This window comes from Mustelus asterias, chromosome 7, assembly GCF_964213995.1.
Source record: "Mustelus asterias chromosome 7, sMusAst1.hap1.1, whole genome shotgun sequence".
NCBI lineage: Eukaryota > Metazoa > Chordata > Chondrichthyes > Carcharhiniformes > Triakidae > Mustelus > Mustelus asterias.
This window is the reverse complement of record NC_135807.1, coordinates 23,573,152-23,597,404: the sequence shown is the minus strand read 5'-3', so window position 1 is coordinate 23,597,404 and position 24,253 is coordinate 23,573,152. Positions and strand designations below refer to the sequence as shown.

The 24,253-nt window shown below is 45.1% G+C and overlaps 1 protein-coding gene across 2 annotated transcripts in view; it reads left to right on the top strand.

The window, feature by feature from the left end:
• Positions 1–24,253, top strand: part of tsnare1 (T-SNARE Domain Containing 1) — an 842,640-nt gene that overhangs the window by 678,209 nt on the left and 140,178 nt on the right. For both annotated transcript variants that reach the window (XM_078217021.1, XM_078217020.1), the window contains exon 8: positions 4,269–4,457. In XM_078217021.1, coding sequence (XP_078073147.1) covers positions 4,269–4,457 — 189 coding nt within the window. The remainder of the gene's footprint in view (positions 1–4,268; positions 4,458–24,253) is intronic.

The following is a 24,253-nucleotide window of genomic DNA, read 5'->3' as shown; positions in this document are numbered from 1 at the left end:
ACCAGTTGCCTCCAGTATCTCTGCCAAGTGTGTTTTATCCATGTCAAAAATAGGCTTCACAGATGCACATGTTTCTCGCATTAGGTAGCCATTAGGAGTGGGAAATCTGATTACATTTCTTCCTTCTCTGATGAGGAATGAGAATAACTGCTACCTTGGTTTGAGCCGCATCAGCAAATATCAGCTTACGTATTGTAGGCTAGGGGACCCAGCGCATATCTTCTTGGTCCTGCATGAGTCTGTTCCAGATTGGACAGTGCACTTACACCAGTTGAGCCATAGAGGGAGTGCTTGCCCTCTTGTCATGGACCTCACTCTTCCTCCTGGTTTAACATGTTCCTCATCAGCACACCATCTAGTGACTTCAGGTCAGCCGGAGGGGTTGTCTTTTCAGTCCACCTGCAGCATTGTTAGAACAGTAATTGATTATTGTGCAGCCATACACAGCAATTAAATTGGTTCAGCACGGGGAGCAATGAATTAAACTTATACGGTCCTAAAATCTACCTTACTCCTGCAACTAGGCAGCCATTTTTTTTAATGTTCTCATCTCGAAATGTGTCTCTTCCTACTTTAAAAGGAGTATTTCACACTGCTGTGTGGTTTCCTGACTGCCAGCAAACCCCTGATGCCCCTAAATGTTACCATGAGTGATGGTAGTCTATTTGAATATGTGTAGATAGATAGAGAGAGTATCACAGTTGGCTTCAATCATACCCTTCCCCAACATCTGGACACAAGGGAATAACTGGGTAGCAATCAAGAACAGTAATCATGACTAATTTTTCTCCCCTCCAAAGTCTAGAAGCCTTACAGCACCTTTACCGCTAATTTATCATCCCAGACCACGGAGCAAACTGAGAACCATCCATTTAGTACCACACCCTTGTATATTTAACCAGCAAGCCATTCTGGAAACTCATGGCATACAAAATCTCTTCCTTCAAAATATGTATCTAAAACGTCCAAATGGATCCGACGTCCACTTCCGAAATTATGTTGAGATGTAAATGATTCAATCACAGTTCCACATTGGCAAATCACACCGGGGCAAGATACAAAAAAACAGTGATCAATTGGATTTCGCTATCACTTTACCGTATTTCTTGAATTATCAGCTGTTTGAAGAAGTATTTATATATGATTGGATGTTCAATCAATGAATCATAATCCATAAGGTTCCAGACATCTTAAAATCAAGCATTCACAGTTTTGTCAAGTGTATGCATTCATACACCCCATAGAACAATAGAAACGACACAATACAGAAGGCGGCCATTCGGCCTATTTTGTCTACGTGGACCCAAAGACACCCTGGTGCCCTTTCCAATCCCATTTTCCTGCAATTTACAGCGCTTAAGGTGTGGATCCAGAAACATTTTACCTCACCAATATCTTATACAGTTTCATCATTATATGCCTACTTTTGTATTCTACACCTTCGCCAGTGAAAGGGAGCATTTTATATGCCTTCTTTACAAACCTGATCTACCTGTACTGCTACCTTTAGGGGCATGCCAAGATCTCTCACTTCATCTACCCCTCTCAGTATATTCCCTTTTATTGTATATTCCTTTTTACTGTTTGACCTTCCTAAATGCACCACTCATGATAATTACGGGAGTCAACATGTTAACGTTTTGCTATTCCTGCAAATAGTGCTTCCCCTCATTGCCACAGAGGCTAAAATCTGACAGTCATGCCCCCATTTGCCAGTTGGCCCCGTCCCTCTGGACCCAATTGTCCTTGGCAAGCTTATCCTTGTTCTTTTGCCCCCCACAATACCAGGGAGTGTCAACCCCATTCAAAGCTTGGGCACTGATTGTCTACTCGCCCACCTACCTGTCAGCACTGAAAGCACTCTAAGTGCCCATTAGTCTTTGCCCCGGAGTACTGCTTTCCACTGCAGCTAAGCTTGAGGAAAGGTATTTGGCATCATTCATGACTTTATATCACTCTTATTCTACTCAGGCCCATACCTGCATCTCCCCACCCCTTACCGAGCAGCTCCTAATTTCCAATAAAGATCCCTTTTCCTTCCATTTAAAATCATCAAAACAGAGGAACTTTCAGCCTTTTCCACCATTCTGTGAGATCATGGCTGATCCGCAACCTATCGTTAGTACTAGGGAACCTTTAATAAATGATAATTCGCGACAAAGTTAAGAGTCAATTGTGATGACTTCAGCCAAGCTAATGAGGTTGGCTTGCGAGGGTATGAGTCCTAATTGATGGTTAAATCAGGGAGCCTCATGCTCCCTATTTAAAGCAGGTGTGTCAGACTTCCAGTCTGCATTCAGCAGGGAGCAACTGGAGAGTTGGCTGTGTACAGATATATGGTATAAATAAAGTAACTTAGTGACGGGACTTTTCCTCTGTGGAGTTATTACATCAATGCAGGTTAATTGAGGGACATCAGCATAGATTTGTGGGGGTAGGGCCTGGGTGGGATTGTGGTCGGTGCAGACTCGATGGGCCGAAGGGCCTCTTACTGGACTGTAGGGTTTCTATCATTCTATCATGAGCAAATCATGTTCAACTAATTTTCTTAATTTCGATGAGGTAACAGAGAGGGTTGATGAGGGCAATGCTGTTGATGCAGTGTACACGGACTTCCAAAAGTCATTGGATAAAGTGCCACACACCAGACTTGTGAGCAAAGTTAGAGGTCATAGAAAGAATTGGACAGTAGGACATGGATATGAAATTGGCTGAGCGACAGGAAACAAAGAGCAGTGGTGAACAGCCAGTTTTTAGACTGGATGAAGTGGAGTTTCCCAGGAAGCACTGCTGGTATCCCTGATCTTCCTTACTTCCATGTACATATATATTAATGACCTAGACATTGCCGTACAGGACACAGAATCAAATTTCGCAGAGGAAGTATTGAGGATTGAACCACAAGGAGGATAATGTAGAACTTCATAAGGACATAGACAGTTTGATGGGAGGGGTAGACAAGTGGCAGCTGAAATTTACTGTTCCCATTGATGGAAGCATCAAGAACCAGAAAGCCCAGATTTAAGGTCATTGGCAGAAGAAGCAGTGGCGACATGAAGAAAAATGTTTTGACACAGCGAGTGATGACACTGCCTGAAAGTGTGGTGGAGGCATGATGAATTGAAGCATTCAAAAAGCAATTGGATCATTATCTGGAAAGAAGAAAATGCAGGGATGTAGGAAATGTTAGGGGTGTGGCACTGGGTGAATTGCTCCTTCAGAGGGCCAGCACAGACATGTAACCATTCTATTCTTCATAAAACACAATATCCAGTTCATATCTTGAGGGAGTCTGAAATAACTCCACGGAGGCGAAGGTCCTGTCACCCAGTGCTTCTTTATTCACAACAATATTATATAACAGAGCTCTCTCTTCCTGTTGCTTCCTGCTGCAGCAGGCAGAGAGACTGACACACCTGCTTTAAATAGGGAGCATGAGGCTCCCTGACTGAACCATCAATTAGGACTCATCAGAGACATCTTTTGTTGTAGGACTCACCAGGGAGTTCATACTCTAGCAGGCTAACTTCATTAGCCTGACTGAAGTCTTCACAGAGTCCTATTGGTATGCGTTTGTTATGCTACCATACAATTGATGTTGTTCAATATGAAACATTTTTTAAAAATTTGTTCATGGGATGTGGGCATCACTGGCTGGGCCAACGTTTATTGCCCATCCCTGAGGACATTTAAGAGTCAACAACATTGTTGTGGGTCTGGAGTCACATGTAGGCCAGACCAGATGAGGTGCCTTCCCTAAAGAGCATTAGTGAGCCAGATGGGTTTTTGCAGCAATCGACAATGATTTCATGGTCATCAACAGTCTTCTAATTCCAGATTTTTTATTGAATTCGAATTTCATTATCTGCCCTGGTGGGATTCGAACCCCGGTGCCCAGAGCATTAACCTAGGGCTCTGGATTAGTTGTCCAGTGGCTTCTGCCTTCCCTGTTTGGGGATCAGGGGTTATGGGGAAAAGGCAGGAGAATGGGGATGAGAAAAATGTCGGACATGATTGAATGGTGGAGCAGACTCGATGGGCTGAGTGGCCTAATTCTGCTCCTATGCCTTATGGTCTTGTGGGATGCTTATGGAAGTACCCAGCACTGTGGTAGTAATGAAACCTGTAACAACGGTTAACACAATCTTGCACTATTTCTGTTGTGGAGGTTTTGACTTGTCGTTATGACAATGAATGGGGCATTTGTTGCCAAGTTCTGTCGTGATTTAAGTTTGAAACTAAAAGATGATATGGAATTCTCCTTGCAGATTGCCAAGAATCCCTTCACAGAGATCGGTGATGAGGATGAGTTCCTTGGTAGGGGATCCAGTAACTGGCAGACCACAGATGAAACTTCGGATCTGGCTCAGACCCAGAGCCAGGCGTTCCTTTCAGAGGTCACCGAGGATGAAGCAGAAGCTGTAAAACAAAGAGAGGAGACAATATTACAGATTGAGGTGAGCGGGAGTTTGTATTTCACAAATGTCACAGCCACATCCAACCTTAGGTCGAGCAAGAATTCAGCTAATGCCTGGTGTTCTAACATTTGCGTTGCTCTTTTTGAACGTGCGTTGGTAGCATTAATGATCTTCCAATCCCGAAACATAGGGTGGATTTTTGCCCCCCTTCTGGCCATCAGTAGGATGTTCCGGTCCCAAGTGTTTCATGTTGTTTGCACCCTCTGTGGCTGGGAAACCCGTGCCTGGGGGGGGCAGGCGTCACCATCAGTAGGACTGGAAGATCCTGCCAATGGTAATAGCTGGAAAATCCCACCCATAGAGGGCAGTAGGAAGAGATGAACTAAGGGGCCCGATTCTCCCATCGCGACCCGCAACTTTTCTGGCAGGTCTGGTCGGGATTTGCGTTTGCGCCGGGGACGCATGCACGTCTTCCAGAGCCGGCGATCAGTCGGAGTCCAGACCACGCTGGAAACCGGCGGGAAGAGAGGTAAGTCCTTTGAACCTTTTTTTAATGCAGTTCAAATATATTTTGCATGTGAGTATCAGGTGCTTGCTATCTCAGGAATCTCCCACTCGTCCAGGATTACTTCATTCAGGCGGGGTTTAGAGTAGATCTCCATGTTCGGGCAACTAGCAAGAGACCCTGCTAGAATGAATAGGGGGGCAATCAGGACTCCCCAGGGGGTTGGGCAATGGGGGGACGGTGCCCCCTGGGCATGGACACCCTGGCAGTGCCAGTCTGTGACCCCAGCACTGCCCAAGGGGCACCTTGGCACTGCCTACAGGGCATTGGGCAGCGCCAAGGGATGGGGCCTATTGTGGGCAGGGCTTAACGGTGATCAGTAGGTGTGGGGGGTCCTGCTGCCACTCTGCATAGCGATCGGTCTGGGCTGGAGGGAGGCCAGCGATTGGGGAAGGCTGGGGGTTGGGGAATGGGGGAGGTGCGGTGGGGTCTGCCTCCTGGGGGGGGGGTCTGACTCCGGGGGGGGTCAGTGGGGGGGAGGTCTGCCGGGATGGGGGGGGGGGGTTGGGGGATCGCCACTGCTAGGGGGCTGGGCTGGACATCGAGGCACTCATCGAGGCGGGGGTGTCAGGGCTGGCCAGGGAATTGTTGTGGGGGCCGTGAATGGGCTGTTGAGGGGGGGGGCGGATGCTGGAGGGGCAGCACTGGGGACCCGGGCTGACCAGCGATCGAGGTGGCTAGCAAACAGGAAGACTGACAAATCGGAGCCACTGCGCATGCGCAGAGCTCCGGAGCTGTCAGAGTCCGACGCGAATAGGCCCCATGGGTTTTTAATGATATTCACGACTGGGAACTCTACATTGCACAGAGTGTGGGAGAGACGAGTCTGAACTCCCACTGAAAAAACAGTCGTGATCTAGAACAATGTTTCCACCAATTCAGCACTTTTGGGAGAATCGTCCCCAAGATTTCCAGATTTGGATTCTTAGAGGTGTTGTTAAGTCTGCCTTCCCAGTGGAAACGAGACAGCTGGATGGTTAAAATGCTCTGGATGATCTCTTTGCTGAACTCTTGACATTTTCATGCCAATCCCAATTTGAACCATCTCCTCTGAGCAGGCAGTGAAGGCACCTGCAGTGTCCTTGCTTAAATATGCAGATGGGAGTCCAAAGGCACCATTGGGCCCTGATTGCAAATTTTATTTTGGCCTGAACAGGGAAGCGATTCTGGATTTCCCAGGAATGCGATGAATGTCGATGGCTTGAAGATGCCTTTGGTGGAAGGTTGAGGGGCTCATCTGCCTCAAGGCCCCCACCCACCTTCCCTTCGGTAGGACCCTTCCAAAAATCCCATCTGCCCACCCAGTGATGGATGGCGCCACAGGGTGGCTTCCTGCTTCCTCAAATCCCACTGCGGCCCAGCAGATATTTTCTACTTGTTTCGAGTGGACAACTAGCTGGTAAGATAACCAGGGACAATTTCAGGCAGGTTTACCACACGCCCCTCTGCGACCCACCCAACTCCCCATTCCCAATGAAGCTGCACACTGAGCGAAGAGTTTGATGTCAGAGAAATTCTTTAGTACTTCAGTGAGAGGAGAATCTTAAGCATAATCCACAGAACCTGTTTGGAAGATCACCAAGTTGTATTTTTTTTAAAGTGCTGCAAACCCCAAGGATTATCTAGCGACAATCTTGCAGCAAGGCTCCAAATATAGAACCATTCTTCCCAGCTCACATCACACACACACACTGGCATCATATTTAACACAGTAAGAAGTCTCACAACACCAGGTTAAAGTCCAACAGGTTTATTTGGTAGCAAATACCATAAGCTTTCGGAGCACGGCTCCTTCGCCACATCATATTTAACGACAGTCCAGGCTTTTTCTTTAATAAAAAATCCACAGAAGATCTTTTTTTTTCTTGACAGCATAGTTCAGAAGGAACTAGAGTGATCAGTGGAAGTTAAATGGGAGTGTTGTATCAGAAACTGATAGATGATGTGAACAGCCTTATAACATAATAAATATTTATCAAAAGAAAATGCTGATCAACTAACACAGCAACATCAGCACCACATAGGGGAGGTGTAGCGGTATTGTTGCTGGATTAGTAATCCAGACACCCCAGGTAATGCTCTGTGGACCTAAGTTCGAATCCCACGATGGCAGATGGCGAAATTTGAATTCAATAAAAATCCGGAATTAAAAAAACCATGAAACCATTGTCAATTGTTGTAAAAACACATCTGGTTCATTAATGTCCCTTAGGGAGGGAAATCTACTGTCCTTACAGGTCTGGCCTACATGTGACTCCAGAGCCACCGCGATGTAGTTGACGCTTAAATGTCCCCTCAGAGTTGGGCAATAAAAGTTGGCCTATCCAGCGACGCCCGTATCCCATGAACGAATAAAAAAAACTTGCAGTTATATAACATAGTAAAACATGCCAAACTGCTTCACAGTTGCATGATTAAGTAAACTCACCAGTTTTTTTTTTTAAATCATGGCTGATGATTACTCCATGACGAGATTCATTTTTGACACGCTTGCCTGAATTTTACCGCCTCGTCCGCCCGAGGCTCGTAAGATCCCGCCGGAGGCCAATGGAGAATGCCGTTCTGCGCGCCTCGCCTGCCCCGATTCTGGGGTGAGTGTGCCAGTAAAGTTTTGGCCACTATGTACAATGTCTATTTAACGTGTTGTATACCTTAAATTTTTTTTAAAAATAGTTTATTCCTGCGTTTATAATTCTGCAATTATAGTTCAGCATTGGGGCCTCTATGAAATTGATTTAATTAATCTATTCTTCAGTAAGTTGTAAGGAATTGATTTGGAATTGTTCCTTTTTGATTCTTCTGTTCTGCTATTAGAAACTGAAATGCTTCACATTGAGGCATTCCTTTCCATTGCACCTTTTCTGGTGATGTACTTATTTCTTTGGGAATAGAAAACACAGGTCAAGAGGAAATGATGGGAAAATGTTGATAAAGTAGCTCTTGGGCATTTGACATCAGCCATTTAAATACTCATTGCTGCTGCATGGCTTGGCAGCAAAACACTGACAGTGATGAGAAGAGACACCATGAGTTTCCTTTCTGCATTATTCTTGGTACGGCGTATTTATAGTGTTACTACACAGAGCACAGAGACAGTTCTTACCGAAGTGCCTTTACCCAGAGCCTGGATAAATATTATAAATATTAGAAATGCACTATTATGTCAATTCTTTTTATTCTGATGAAAAAGTACAGCGTGCTTTTTGGTGAAAAGTTTCAGTCTGCTTAATTCTACCTGTCCCTCCCCCCCTCATTTATTTTTTATACTGCTACGGAGAGATATCAAGAATGAATCACCTCTCAGATGGCTGAAAGATTTTATCTGAGCTTTCCCAGTGTTCTCACCATCACTTATCCTTTAGCCAATGACACCAGAAACAGATTACCTGGTTATTTTCTCCATGCTGGTGATGGGAACCTGTACGCAAATTGGCTGCTGCATTTCCCTGCATTACAGCAGTCTCTGGCTGCGAAGTGCTTTGGAATATCTTGAGGTCACTGAAGGATTAAAGTTTAAAGTTTATTTATTCGTTACAAGTAGGCTTACATTAACACTGCAATGAAGTTACTGTGCAAATCCTCCAGTCGCCACTCTCCGGCGCCTGTTCGGGTACATTGAGAGAGAATTTAGCATGGCCAATGCACCTGACCAGCACGTCTTTCGGACTGTGGGAGGAAACCGGAGCACCCGGAGGAAACCCACGCAGACAAGGGGAGAATGTGCAGACTCCGCACAGCTATTGTCAAAGTCAAAGTTTATTTATTAGTCACAAGTAAGGCTTACATTCACACTGCAATGAAGTTACTGTGAAAATCCCCGAGTCGCCTCACTCCGGCGTCTATTCGGGCCAATCCACCTAACCAGCACGTCTTTCAGAATGTGGGAGGAAACCGGAACACCCGGAGGAAACCCACGCAGACACAGGGAGAATGTGCAAACTCCACATAGACTGTGGCCCAAGCCGGGAATCGAACCCGGGTCCCTGGCGCTGTGAGGCAGCAGTGCTAACCACTGTGCTACCCCTGGCATTTCCTGGCTAAAGACATTCCTTGATTGCAGCTATGAACTTTCCTACAATCTCCTTCATTCCAAATTTGTCATCTTACCCATTCTCCCATATCTCTGTATTCCTGCAAAGTTGAAAACAAAAATTAGTACCTTGTCTCATACTCTAACTCACTTTTTCCTGGGATATTATGATCAGAAAATTTTTACTTCACTCTGTCCCCACTTTTCTCCCGTCCAGAAGCTTAATGTCACCTAATCGATGCGACTTGCTTTGTTTTCTCTATTCTTTTCAGCTCAATGGTGTCAAACGCTCTCTATGCAGTATCTCAATAAGTAAAAAATAAATACATTCTGATTCAAATCAAAAATAAATCATAAGAATGACTTAAAGTAACAAAGCCACTTAGTCAGTTAACCACTGGGCTAGTTTAAAAATCATTCCCAGAGAATTGTGATTACAATAACTTTCTCCTTCTGTTGACCAGTACCTTCAGTATTTTGGTTTAAAAAGTGAATGCTGATGACATTTGGGGCACATTTTGTCAATGGAGTTATTCAAGCTTGCAGTGTCAGTGATTTAATGTAGGAAATTAGGCTACATGACTATTGTGTTCACAAGATTCCTCTGCCCAGTATTTTAACACAGGCAGGCTTATTTATCTGCCGACATAGCAGAGAAATGAAGTTCATACATTAAGTGCCACATTGCAACCTATGGTTAATAATGATTTGGAAATGCCGGCGTTGGACTGGGATGGGCACAGTAAGAAGTCTCACAACACCTGGTTAAAGTCCAACAGGTTTATTTGGAATCACGAGCTTTCAGAGCGCTGCTCCTTCCTCAGGTGAATCACCTAACGAAGGAGCAGCGCTCCAAAATCTTGTGATTGCAAATAAACCTGTTGGACTTTAACCTGGGGTTGTGAGACTTCTTACTATGGTTAATAAGTCAGTGATCATGCCACTTTTAACCGTGAGAGTGTTCTTTTTATTTGCACCGTCTGCCTCATTAACAAATTCTCCGGAGTAATATCACCAGAGTTTATTATTTAAATATTTAGGAATGTTGACCAAAATAAAACTCAAAAAGGAATCAGTTCTAAACTGAGAGAGACAGGATGATATTTAACTGAAGCAGTGAGAAATATATAAAATGCAACTGCTAACAATAGGCTGGGTTTGATTTCTGGTTTTAACCTACAAGAAATAAATTATATTAAGATGGAGAATGCAATCAGTGAAATGGAATTTTCAGTTGACTGGAGAAGAGGAATGAGAGAGAATTGTTTCTCTTTCTTGTGACTAATACAGCTTAAAGAAAAGAATGGACATTGAAGTCAATGAGCAATAAACTGAATTTGAGGGCATGTTCCCATATCCCCCCCACCCCCGCCCCACTCCGCCCCCTGCCACTAGGGATAGACAGGCAAAAATTTAGTTTAACGTCCTGATCCTGGCCTCTCCAGTGATCCCTGCCAGGTAACATGTGCTTGTGGATGGAAATGCAGATAGAATTGGGGCGAATTCCCCTCCTTGGTGGAATGGTCTGCCAGCACACTCAATGTTCTGGCTTGCACATGAAGAGGATTGAAGCAATCTCACCACTATCAGCTTGGCTGATTCGAGTGGGTACGGCCCATAGGCAAAATGGAAAGAAGATGGAGTGGTGAAGCGTGACACCCAGGATATCATTTGGGCATCGGCAGATTGGGTGTGGTACAGGGGTGTTCGGGTAGAGCCACATGTTAATGTGGGATTGGGGCAACATAGTTCTGCCCACATTGTGATGTAGAAAATCACACGATTGTAGACTGTAGACAACAGAATCTGGAAGAAATCAGCACGGAGACATGCAGCACCCACACGAGGTTGTACTTTGGAAATGTATAAAAATATGGCTTGCCAATAACCAGTTTATGTTAAACCACACGAGCCTCTACACCTCTTGGCGAGACACCAAATAAACCTACAACAAACCACAGTGGCTAATTGATCTTCCAACCAGCAATTGTGACTAATTTTATGGGCGGTGCGCTGGCACAGTGGTTAGCACTGCTGCCTCACAGCGCCAGGGACCCGGGTTCGATTCCCAGCTTAGGTTACTGTCTGTGCGGAGTCTGCACATTCTCCCTGTGTCTGCGTGGGTTTCCTCCGGGTGCTTCGATTTCCAGTCCAAAGATGTGTGGGTTAGGTGGATTGGCCATGCTAAATTGTCCCTTAATGTCAGGGGGACTAGCTGGGGTAAATGCATCGGGTTATGGGGATAGGGCCTGGGTGGGATTGTGGTCGGTGCAAACTCGATGGCCAAATGACCTCCTTCTGCACTGTAGGATTATATGATTTTTGTTTAAGCTGACACTCATTGGCGAAATTTGTTCTGTGAAGCTTCAAGAACAACATTCATCCATCATTGACATCCATGCAGGTGGTTTAAGATTAAATATTGCTATTTATTATTGATTTCTCATTTTTTGCACCAGTAAGAATATGTTCTAATAGCAGCCAAGGACACCTCGTTTATAGAATCATAGAAACCCTACAATGCAGAAAGAGGCCATTTGGCCCATCGAGTCTGCAGTGACCACAATCCCACCCAGGCCCTACCCCCTTGTCCCTACATATTTATCCGCTAATCCCTCTAACCTATGCATCTCAGGACACTAAGGGGCAATTTAGCATGGCCAATCAACCTAACCCGCACATCTTTGGACTGTGGTAGGAAACCGGAGCACCCGGAGGAAACCCACGCAGACACGAGGAGAATGTGCACACAGACAGTGACCCAAGCCGGGAATCGAACCCAGGTCCCTGGAGCTGTGAAGCAGCAGTGCTAACCACTGTGCTACCGTGCCGCCCCATTGTTGTCATCAGTTATCGTATCACATGGAGGAAAATCACAACAACTCTACACACATGAGCAGCACTGTCTTACTGTAAGATATATTGAACAGAGAATGGCAAATTAATGCCAGTACTCTGATAAACAGGTTGACGCTTGGGAAGGACTGATTGTAATCTTTGCACATTTCCCACGATTTAAAAGCAGTAAAGGTCATTAATCCAGAGTGACCTCTAGTCACTAATCAGCCTTCTGTCCTTCTCAAAGCATGTTTTGCTTTGATAAATAGCTCCAGTAGCAATCTGTAGCAGCCGGGAAGTTATTGACCATCAACTTAGTCCTAATATTTGAACTAGCAGGCGAGGCACAGCAAATATGCTTCAGTAACTTTGCAAAGCAATTGGAAGAAACAAAAAAAAATGCGTATTTATATAGCTGACTGGTGGCACAGCGGGCAGCAAGACAGCATAGTGGTTAGCACTGCTGCCTCATAGTACCAGGGACCCGGGTTCGATCCCAGTCTTGGGTGACTATCTGTATGGAGTTTACACATTATCCGCGTGTCTGTGTGGGTTTCCTCCGGGTGCACCAGTTTCCTCCCACACTCCAAAGATGTGCAGGGTAAGTTGGGCATGGTAAATTGTGCCTTAGTGTCCAATGGTGTGTAGGTTAGGTGCATAAATGCACGGGGTTACAGGGATAGGGCGGAGGGGAAGGTTTGGGTGGGGTGCTCTTTCGGCGAGTGAGTGAAAACTCAATTGGCTAAATGGCCTCTTTCTGCACTGTCGGGTTTCTATGGAAAATAAGTTTCTTCTGAATCCCTTATTGGTTTATTAATAACTATCTTCTACTCATGATTTTCAAACTTGGACTCCAACATTTTTCTATATATACCCTCCCATGGAGGGAGACAATGGCATGGTGATGATGTTATTAGACTACTAATCAAGTGACTCCAACCAGAAGGACAAGATCAGCACTTACCTGGGAACACCACCTTGGAGGTTCCCCTCCAAGTCACTCACCATCCTGACTTGGAAATATATTGCTTCACTGTCGCTAGGTCAAAATCCTGGAACTTGCTTCCTTACAGCACTGTGGGTGTACATATACCTTAGGGGTCACAGCAGCAGCTCACTAACACCTTCTCAAGTACAACTAGGGAAGGGCAATAAATTCTGGCCTAGCCAGTGACGTCCATATCCCACAAATTAATTTTTAAACAAGTCTTCCCACCTAAAAACCTGCAGGGGGTTTGTATAAAATTCAGGCCATGGATTCAAGTCCCAGCACAGAAGCTGAGGAACTTAAATTCAGTTGATAAATAAATATAACATAAAATTCTAGCATCATTAATAATGACCATGTAACCACTGAACTGTTGGTAAAAACCCATTTGATTCACTTATGCCCTTCAGGGAAAGAAATGTTCCATCTTTACTTAGTCTGGCCTACGTGTGACTCCAGACCCACATCAATGTTCACCGTGTGGCTGCGTGGGTTTCCTCAGATGCTCCAGTTTCCTCCCACAGCCCAAAGGTGTGTAGGTTAGGTGGATTGCCCATGGTAAATGTGCAGGGCTACAGGGATAGGGTGCTGGATAAGATGCTCTTTCGGCGAGTCAGTGCAGACTCGATGGGCCGAACGGCCTCCTTCTGTATTGTAGGGAATCAGTGGTTTTATGCCCTCTGAAATAGCCCCGCAAGTCACTCAGTTCAACGCCAATTTGTGATGGGCATTGAATGTTGTCCTGTCACTGGTCTTCCTAATCTGTCTCCCGATCACTGCTCTATCCCTCTCCCAATGGCTGCCTAATCCCCCTGATGACCACTGTCTTCTCGCTCTCACTTTTAAAAAAACTTGGGGTTTCAAAGAAAAAATATACACTGCATTGCATTAGTATCCACGGTCTTTTGTTTTTATTATCAATCATAAGAACATGAGAACATAAGGAATAGGAGCAGGAGTAGGCCATCTAGCCCCTCGAGCCTGCCCCGCCATTCAATACCATCATGGCTGATCTGATAGTGGTTTAGTTCCACTTACCCGCCCGCTCCCCATAACCCTTAATTCCCTTATTGATCAGAAATCTATCTCCCTGTATATCCTGATACTGTACTACTAATCTTTTATAACACCTTTATTATGTTACAGTTTCAAAATTCTGATGAACAGGGCATTTGTGAGTTCTGTGTAATATTACAGTTTGAAAATTCTGATGGCCCAAGCTTGTTCAAAGGAGATGATGGAATGTTCACCTCAGATGAGTTGGCACAGCAGGGTCTAAGCTTTCAGCCAATGTCACAGTTGTGAGACTGCAATTGTATTCTTGTTGCTGGAAGCAGCCAGCGCATTGATTGTGTGCTGCGCACATTGTTTCAGAGTTCCTCCTGCTGTTAATCTGCAAAGTCTTTGTGGTTCTTCAGTGGGACAAAGGAAAATTGAGGGTCTTGTTGCTGAGGATGAGAATCAGCACAGCCAGAAATTGGCTTCCCGTGGAGCAGCCGCAATCAATAGTGGTTAGCAGGCTGCGGGGAAGTGTGTTGAAATGCTACATTAAAGTACCTGCAGAATAAACGCCATTGACATTCAAGGCGAAATAGGGGAAAACTCTTCACAGCTGTGCTCAGTGCTACATGCAGATTTTAATAAAGCATCTTCCTTGTTGACCACCAGTGTAATAAAGGGACAGGACTTGAGAGAAACTGATGCCTATGAAGATTGCCATGTGTTAAATTAAATATTGCCTTTGCCAAATGAGCTACTCATTTCTGCTCAGGTCGGTACGGTCTGCATGTGCATTTCTGCCTGTGTAATTTTTCTAGATAGCTTATCAATGAATCATAGAATGCCTACGGTTCAGAAGGAGGCCATTTGGCTCATCAAGCCTGCACCGGCAACAATCCCACCCAGGCCCTATCCCTGTAACCCCACATATTTACCCTGATAGTCCCCATTACACTAAGGGGCAATTTAGCATGGCCAATCAACCTAACCCGCACACCTTTGGAGTGTGGGAGGAAACCAGAGCACCCAGAGGAAACCCACGCAGACACGGGGAGAATGTGCAAACTCTAAACAGACAGTCACCCGAGGCCGGAATTGAATCCGGGTCCCCGGCGCTGTGAGGCAGCAGCGATAACCATTGAGCCACTGTGCCGCCTCAAGGAGCTAATGAAAGGACAATGCACTCCCTTACTCATTTTCTGCCTGCAAAGATATAAACTCACCTTGCAAATCAGCCGCATGATGTGCCCTATGTCACCTATATCTGATTTTCAAAACGCATATATATACATAAAACAGTGCCTGAATAGTACTACTCGCTATTAATGTGACGGATGAGGCTGTTTAAGCATAAACACATCATGTTTGAAGGGCTAGGTCAGTTTGAGGGCAAGTTGTTTTTTTAACACATTGATTCCATTCCCCCCCCCTCCCAAACCCGCAACAACCGTCCCCTCCCACATGCAGGTTGAAATGCTTCTCAAAACCCAGCTTTTTGACCTGGATTTAGTCATGCCTTAATCTCCCTCTCCATGCCTGGTACCCCTTCCTATCAGCTTCCGGTTATGAGCTGCCTTGGAAAGTTTTTCATTGTGTTAAAGGTGCTCCATGGATAGAAACATCCATTGGAAGTTGCTGTTCAGGTGACTGTGTTGTATCTGTGCCTAAATCAACTGGATAGCTTTCATCAAAACAATGGGTGGGATTTTCCGATCTGGTCCGTCGTGGGAATCGTTGTGAGTGGAATGGCAAATTTGATGGACGGTTGGCTTTGGGTGGGAATTTCTGGTTCTATGGCATTGTTAGTGGAGTGTTGAATGGGATGTAAATTTTCTGATTTTATGAAACTGAGAATTGGGTTATTTAAAGAAAAGAGACATGATATCTCTGAATTTCTCACCGATATCAAAGTTTATTTATTAGCCACAAGAAGGCTTATATTAACACTGCAATAAAGTTACTGTGGAAATCCCCTGGCGCCTGTTCGGATACACTGGGGAGAATTTAGCATGGCCAATGCACCTAACCATCACGTCTTCCGGACTGTGGGAGGAAACCAGAGCACCCAGAGGAAACTCATGTAGACCCGGGGAGAACATGCAAACTCCCCACAGACAGTGACCCATGCCAGGAATTGAACCCGGATCCATGGTGCTGTGAGGCAGCAGTGCTAACCACTGTGCTACTGTGCCGTCCCAGTGAAGTTTGTGACTCCTGTCCAGTACCATATGGTGCCAGGTACTGTCCAGCCTTGCCAGGTCTTCGTAGCTCCTTTGTGCCAGTAAGAAGTTTAACAACACCAGGTTAAAGTCCAACAGGTTTATTTGGTAGCAAAAGCCACACAAGCTTTCGGAGCCTCAAGCCCCTTCTTCAGGTGAGTGGGAATTCTGTTCACAAACAGGGCATATAAAGACACAAACTCAATTTACATGAATAATGGTTGGAATGCAAATACTTACAGCTAATCAAGTCTTTAAGATACAAACAATGTGAGTGGAGAGAGCATCAAGACAGGCTAAAGAGATGTGTATTGTCTCCAGACAGGACAGCCAGGCAGTCTGGACAGCTGGGTCCAGGCAGGCTGTGGGGATTACAAATAGTGTGACACTTGCTGTCCTGTCTGGAGACAATACACATCTCTTTAGCCTGTCTTGATGCTCTCTCCACTCACATTGTTTGTACCTTAAAGACTTGATTAGCTGTAAGTATTCGCATTCCAACCATTATTCATGTAAATTGAGTTTGTGTCTTTATATACCCTGTTTGTGAACAGAATTCCCACTCACCTGAAGAAGGGGCTTGGGGCTCCGAAAGCTTGTGTGGCTTTTGCTACCAAATAAACCTGTTGGACTTTAACCTGGTGTTGTTAAACTTCTTACTGTGTTTACCCCAATCCAACGCTGGCATCTCCACATCATGACTTCCTTTGTGCCAATCAGAGGTGGTGTGATGCTAGATGAACCAGGCTTCTCTCTGGCGTAGACACTGTCCAGCAGGGGTGAACAATGTGCCCCTCTTTCCCTGGAGGAAGCAGCTTGGAGACCAAAGGGGCAGGGGAGGTGAGGGGGAGTCTCACAGAGTCCATGGTGGTTGGCTGAGGTCAGTGGTCTGCAGTTGTTTTCTCAGGAAAGTGCCAATGGTCGGGGTAGGTTGTGTTAGTTTTTCAGACAAAATGGCCAGGTATGGCCTGTCTCTCCTCCCAGATTGCTCTAGACGACCCTGTTGGATTCGGGTCGTTTGGTAGAGTATGAGTCATGAATGGAGATCTTTGACCCATGCTGGGGAACTCAAAGAACAGGTGAATGAATGATGACCAGATGACACAAGGACACACACATATACACCAGATAGGGTGAAGAAGCTCGGACTTTGTAGGGAACAGTAACCTGAACTAGGCAATTAATGATTAAGGGATGGGCTCACCATTCGCTTAAGCTTGAAGTTAGAGAACCAACAGGAGGCCCTCCAGTGCTGAGGAAGCAGTAAGCTTTTTAGGTAAGTCAAAGAGAGTTCACCCCAAGATGGAGTCCCGCTCTCTACAGCCCTTTTTTTAAACTTCAAAATGCCTTTAACTGCCCAGCCATCATTGTGGAGGGGGAGCTGCTCCATTGGGAAGGCTGTAGCTTGAGCAAAGAAAGGTGGAAGTGTCTTAAAACCTATCTGGAGTATTGGGTCCTCAGTTGAGAGTCTCCAGGCTTTCTGACATGCCTGGATAATGAAGGCTAACTGGAAAAGTCCAGTTGGCCTCTGACAATGGGCAATAATAGGTCTTTCGATGGGTCAATTTTTAAACCCCTCCCCCCACCCCACCACCCATCCTACCTCTGTAAAAATGCCCAGGGGAAGAGTGGTGCTAACAAACTGGCATGCTGATTGCCAAGGTGAAGTTAAATGCCCACCTGTAGAGTAAAGGAGTAACATCAGAACACATGATGCTGATGAAATGATGATCTAACGTCACATCATTGAGTACTAGGGATGTGAAGGGGGGAGAAGGTCAGCCCTGTGCACAGATCCCAAAAGGTATGCGATAGTTGTCAATAAAGGTTAATGGTTTTAATAAAGTACAGGCTCGAGCATTTTACTTTGGGAGACTAGACAAGCCCTAAATAATCCCGTCTACACACCAAACGTACCATGAAACACCGCTCAACTCCATACTTGGCCCCAGTGGGGGCTATAAGTCCTGCCCATACTGTCAACACATACTGTGTGACTGCAGGCTGTCTGTGTGACCTCAGTGTCAGTTATTTAGGTGTGAGCCAGTCTGCAGTTCCTCACAGGGGGAAGGGCCTTAGCAAATCTGACTCTGTCCACTTGCACACAATTTTCATTAGGAGTAACAGTTTAGTGATAAGGGGCAGGAAAACGACTAACTTATTTTTGGGGGTGTGTGTCCCCAACCCTCCGGGATAGCTTGTGAGTCTTCCAGATCTGAATGAATGAGCACTTGATCATGCAGCAATTTGTGGCATTTACACAGGATGTGAAATCACTATGATGCAAAAACAAGAAGGCAGATTACTACCTCAATGGCTATCAATTGGGAGAGGGGAGTGTGCAGAGGGACCTGGATGTCCTGGTGCACCAGTCGCTAAAGGTAAGCATGCAGGTGCAGCAGGCGGTAAAGAAGGCAAATGGTACATTGGCCTTCATTGCAAGAGGTTTCGAGTACAAGAGTAGGGATGTATTGTTGCAATTATACAGGGCCTTGGTGAGGCCACACCTAGATTATTGTGTGCAGTTTTGGTCGCCTTTTCTGAGGAAAGATGTTCTTGCACAAACTGGAGGCCTGTGACCAGCGGTGTGCCTCAGGGATCCGTGCTGGGTCCACTGTTACTTGTCATTTAGATTACTGAGTTGGACAATCAGCCATGATTGTAATGAATGGCAGAGCAGGCTCAAAGGGCCAAATGGCCTCCTCCTGCTCCTATCTTCTATGTTTGTCTGATTTACACATGCCTGTCAACCTCAGACTAGTCCAAGGTGTGAGATATTCAGTTACGAGACATATACTCGAGGGATGACCAAACACCAATGATTTAAATATGGTTAAAAGTTGAAAACTCTGCCTATCACATGGGGTCAGCTGGTGACAGTCATGAAATGTGTTTGTCTCTATTTTTCCCTTTCTCTGTCTCATTCTTTGCATTTGCATCAAATGATGTCTCATTTGCCATTGTTTTTCTCCACTATTTATTTTGCTCAATACATTCCATGATTTCTACCCCTCCTAGTTTGGTGCCATCTTCAAATGTGACCACATCCGATTGAATTTCTGAGTCGAGCTAATTTATGAAAATTGAATCTTCAGGTTTACTCATGATAATCGATTTCATTACTTTACATGGAATGCAACAAAGACAAATGGATCTGTAGTTGCCTGTGTCTATGTTGTCACTTCTCTTGAATATGAATACCACATTAGCCTATTTCCTATCCCATTATTTTCCTAACTTCTATTGATCTACTCGTAATGATTGCCAGTATCTCACAAATCTCTTTGCTCGTCTCTCCCAGAACTCTGGAATTAATACCGTCTATCTTGTCAATTTATTCGTTTCGAGCCTTGTTAGCCCTTTGTGGACTTCTATCTCATTTCTATTTCAGAGATTGATTTTACCTGGGGTACCTCTGTCTCAGGAGAATAAGTTGCTCGTGTCATTCCCTCGCAAATACTGGGCGAGGGGGGAATCATTCAAAATGTTCATCATTTTGTGTTCAGCTTCAGTCCTGAATCTATTTGCACTCTTTGTGGTTTTTGAGCTTTTCATTGACTGTCCACTTTCTGTTGTGGTACCGGAGGATTTTTAAATTGTTTGTGTTTCACTTAGTTGTAATGCTTTTTCTCATCTTTGTCACTCTGGGTGGGATACCCACCCCCTGCGCACCTCCACCACCGTAACGTATTTTCCAGTGGCCAATATCTGTGGCAATTTGTATTGTTCATGCGTCCAGGAGGCGCCAGGGAACCCACCGCAGGGTTTGCCACCGGTGGGACTGGAAGATCCTGCCGACAGGAACAGCTGGAAAATCCCAACCCTCTGATCTCACTTTGAAAGTGTTTCTGTATTTTCTTATCTTCACCTCAGTGAACAAGTTCCTCTTTCTGCATATTGAACGTTGCACCTTGGTACGAAAGCAAAGTACTCTGGCTGCAAAAATGATCAGCAGACATATGTGGTGGGATTTTACGACCTCGCTCGGGTGAGGCTCGTAAAATTCCACCCGAGGCCAACGGAGAATTCTGTTCTGTGGGCCTCACCTGCCCTCATTCTGGGGTGGGCAAGGTGGTAAAATTCGGTCCATTGTATTCAAAAAAATGAGAGAAAGAGAGAGCGACACAGACAAAGCCATAGAGAGACGCAGGCAGAGGAAGAGACAGATACACAGATATAGGGAAAGAAGAGACACTGACATAGAGATATAGCATAAAGGTCTGGCACATATAGGGTTAATATGGGTCAGAAGGGAGCTCACGACCCACACCGAGTCAGTTGAGTGTTGGACAGAGCTATGTGTGCCAACAAGCATGGAGACAGCTCCGAGATTTTACCCTTAACTGTATTTTTGTAAATAGTTCTAAGAGCCAATAAACACTTACAGATAACCTATGTTTGACTGGAAATACTTCTTAAGACCATACAACTATAGCCAACATTTTACAACCAGAGAGACGGAAAGACAGAGAAACACAGGAGGAGGAAATTTCCAAGGTCAATGGACCTTTGGACATTGACTTTCCAAATTCTCAGGTCTCACGATGGGTGAAACTGGAAAATCCCAGCCAGACACAAAGAGATAGATTGGTTTGTGTAAAATGGTGGTGTTGGGGGGTGGGGGTAGGTGGGTGGAGAACCCTCTCAAATGCTGTGGAACTTTAACCACAGAGCATGTATGTTATTTTACACAAGATTCCCATTTGAAAGCCAACCTGGTTGACAGGCTCGGCTTCCTGTCAGAGGGGAACATACTGGAGGAGAATGAAGCTGCAGGAACAAGTAGGGAGCTTGTTTGCTGCAGTAATGGGAACATGATTCTGTTAGGGGTCTGATATTAGTGAAGACATCCAGTCCCAGGGGGATACTGATCAAGGGGTAGGATGGTCTGATAGTTGTGTCGGTTGTTTGCTGTGGAACAGGGAAGGTAAGCTGGAGTGAGGGATGATCAGGATGAGGGCAGGAGTTGTGAGGATCACTCCTGCTTCTCTTAGTTCACAAGTATTGCTGTAAAGGCAGTTACATTTATCTTTAAACTCTCAACTTCCCTCACCTCCATTTATCTGTCAGTCTCCCTGAGGCCTGGGAAACTCAGCCAGCCAGAATTAAAGCAGAAAGCAAGTTAAATCTGAGGCATGTGGCAGAAATGACAGTTACAAGGGGGCACAAGTTCAAGATAAGGGGGGAAAAGTTCAGTGGGGATGTGCGGGGGACATTTTTTACACAGAGGGTGGTGGGGGCCTGGAATGCACTGCTAAGTGAGGTGGTTGCGGCAGTTACGTGAGCCACATTTAAGACTTATCTTGATAGGCATATGAACAAACGGGGAATAGAGGGATATAAGCGGTTGGTTTGGATGGGTAGATGTGATTGGCACAGACTTGGAGGGCCGAAGGGCCTGTTCCTGTGCTGTACTGTTCTTTGTTCATTATAATATCCTAATGGCGAACTTGCTTCTTGGGAGAGAGTTAGTCACCTGTCTCCTCTCTCACAGCCATTCAATCCAAAGTGGTTGGGTTTCAGACTTTTTTAAAATCCCACCGACCCCAATCCCATTCAGTTCTGAACTGACGAAAGGTCATTGGCCTGAAACGTTAACTCTCTTCCTCAGCTGAGCATTGTCTGTTGTTCTACCTTGAGACTTGCGCATCAGTCTCCAGTTCTCTGTGTGCTACATTTCTGTGTCTTTCCAGCGACATCCTGAATTCCCATCCATTTTCATTCTCGCTGCTTCACATTTTCCTTTTCCGATCAATCACCGGAGGTGGGCGGCAAACAATTATAACCGAGGCAGTTTCCTGAAATCTTTTCCAATGTGATTCAGATGAATCACCTTTTATCTCGACGCTCACAAAGATGCCCAGTATCGTATTTCGCCTTCGTGCTTCATATGCAGTCATTGGTGCAAAGCCCTTCTTACAGATCATATCGATATGCCACTTTTCTATTTCTATTAGAGTGAAAGATGTGATTTCAAATTTAGTGGAGCCACAGTTTTATGTGTATGCAATCTTCCTCTTTCATTTCCAACCATATCTTGATAGGACCGGTTTTCCTGTTACAAGATGACTTCTTTAAACAAAATTGCACTACAACATCATTTGTTACTCAGCTTGTTGGCCTTAGGTATGTTATCTAAAACCTCACTGATGTTTCGCTCGATAGTGAAGTTTAACTAGTTTCCCTGTGCTAAAATATTTAGCTCCTACTCTCGAGTGGCTATTATCTCGCACCTAACTTATAGCCAAGTCTCTAGAACATAGATGAAGATAGCAGCAGGAGGAGGCCATTTGGCCCTTCGAGCCTGCTCCGCCATTATTATATCAAATCCAACTTGCAGGCAGGTCTCAAGAATGGCTATGATATCATACCCAACTTGTAGTCAAGTCTTTAGAATGGCTACTATATCATATCCGCCTTGGAGCCAGCTCTCTAGAATGGCTCTGACGAAAGGTCATCCAGACTCAAAACATTGGCTCTATTCTCTCTCGATGTGGAGAGCTTATGGTATTTGCTACAAATAAACCTGTTGGACTTTAACCTGGTGTTGCAAGACTTCCTTCTATTCTCTCTCCACAGATGCTGTCAGACCTGCTGAGATTTTCCAGCATTTTCTATTTTTGTTTCAGATTCCAGCATCCGCAGTATTTTGCTTTTATCTCTAGAATGGTTCTTGTATCAAACCCAACTTGTGTCCAGGTCTCTAGAATGGCTACTATAATATACCCAGTTTTTTAGTCAGGTCTCGAGAATGGCTATTATATCACGTCTGACTTGTAGCTAGGCCGCTAGAGTGGCTACTACATCATACTCAGCTTAGAGTTAGGTCTTAAGGGTGGCTACTGTATCATCCAGCTTGTAGTCAGGTCTCTAATGACTACTATATCATACTCAGCTTCTAGTCACATCTCTAGCACAGGACACAGAACAAACGCTGAGGCTGGAATTGAACCTGGGTCCTTGGCGCTGTGAGGCAGCAGTGCAAACCATTATGTGGGGAAATGACCAGTAAATTTATTTATTTCATTAGTGTCGCAAGTAGGCTTACATACACACTGCAAAGAAGTTACTGTGAAAATCCTCCAGCCACCACACACACCGGTGCCTGTTCAGGTGCACTGAGGGAGAATTTAGCATGGACAATATACCTAACACCTAGTATAAGAGAGAGAGGAAGAGAGACCAACCAGAAATATCTGGATAGCTAAGGGGTAGGTCACAGAAAACAAAGGAACAGATTTTTCATATTTGGTTTTGGCATTTTGGAAGGCCTGATTTAGATGGGAAATATGCAGTAAATGGCAAAACACTTAAGAGTATTGATAGGCAGAGGGATCTGGGTGTACAGGTACCCAGGTCACTGAAAGTGGCAATGCAGGTGGAGAAGGTAGTCAGGAAGGCATACGGCATGCTTGCCTTCATCGGTCGGGGCACTGAGTTAAAAAATTGGCACGTCATGTTTCAGCTTTATCGAATCTTAGTTAGGCCGCACTTGGAATATAGTGTTCAATTCTGGTCACCACAATACCAGAAGAATGTGGAGGCTTTGGAGAGGGTGCAGAAAAGAGTTGCCAGGATGTTGCCTGATATGGAGGGCAATGTAAGAAGTTTAACAACACCAGGTTAAAGTCCAACAGGTTTATTTGGTAGCGAAAGCCACACAAGCTTTCGGAGCTTGTTCTTTTCTTCAGGTGAGTGGGAATTCCCACTCACCTGAAGAAGGGGCTTAAGGCTCTGAAAGCTTGTGTGGCTTTTGCTACCAAATAAAACCGTTGGACTTTAACCTGGTGTTGTTAAACTTCTTACTGTGTTTACTCCAGTCCAACGCCGGCATCTCCACATCATGGAGGGCATTAGCCATGAGGAGAGGTTAGAGAAACTTGATTTGTTCTCACTGGAAGGACGGAGGTTGAGGAGTGACCTGATAGAAGTCTACAAGATTATGAGGGGCATGGACAGAGTGAATAGTCAGAAGCTTTTTCCCAGGGTGGAAGAGTCAATTACTTGGGGGCATAGGTTTAAGATGCGAGGAGCAAGGTTTAAAGGAGATGTACGAGGCAAGTTTTTTACACAGAGGGTGGTGGGTGCCTGGAACACTCTGCCGGGGGAGGTAGTGGAAGCAGATACGATAGTAACTTTTAAGGGGCGTCTTGACAAGTACATGAATAGGATGGGAATAGAGAGAGATATGGTCCC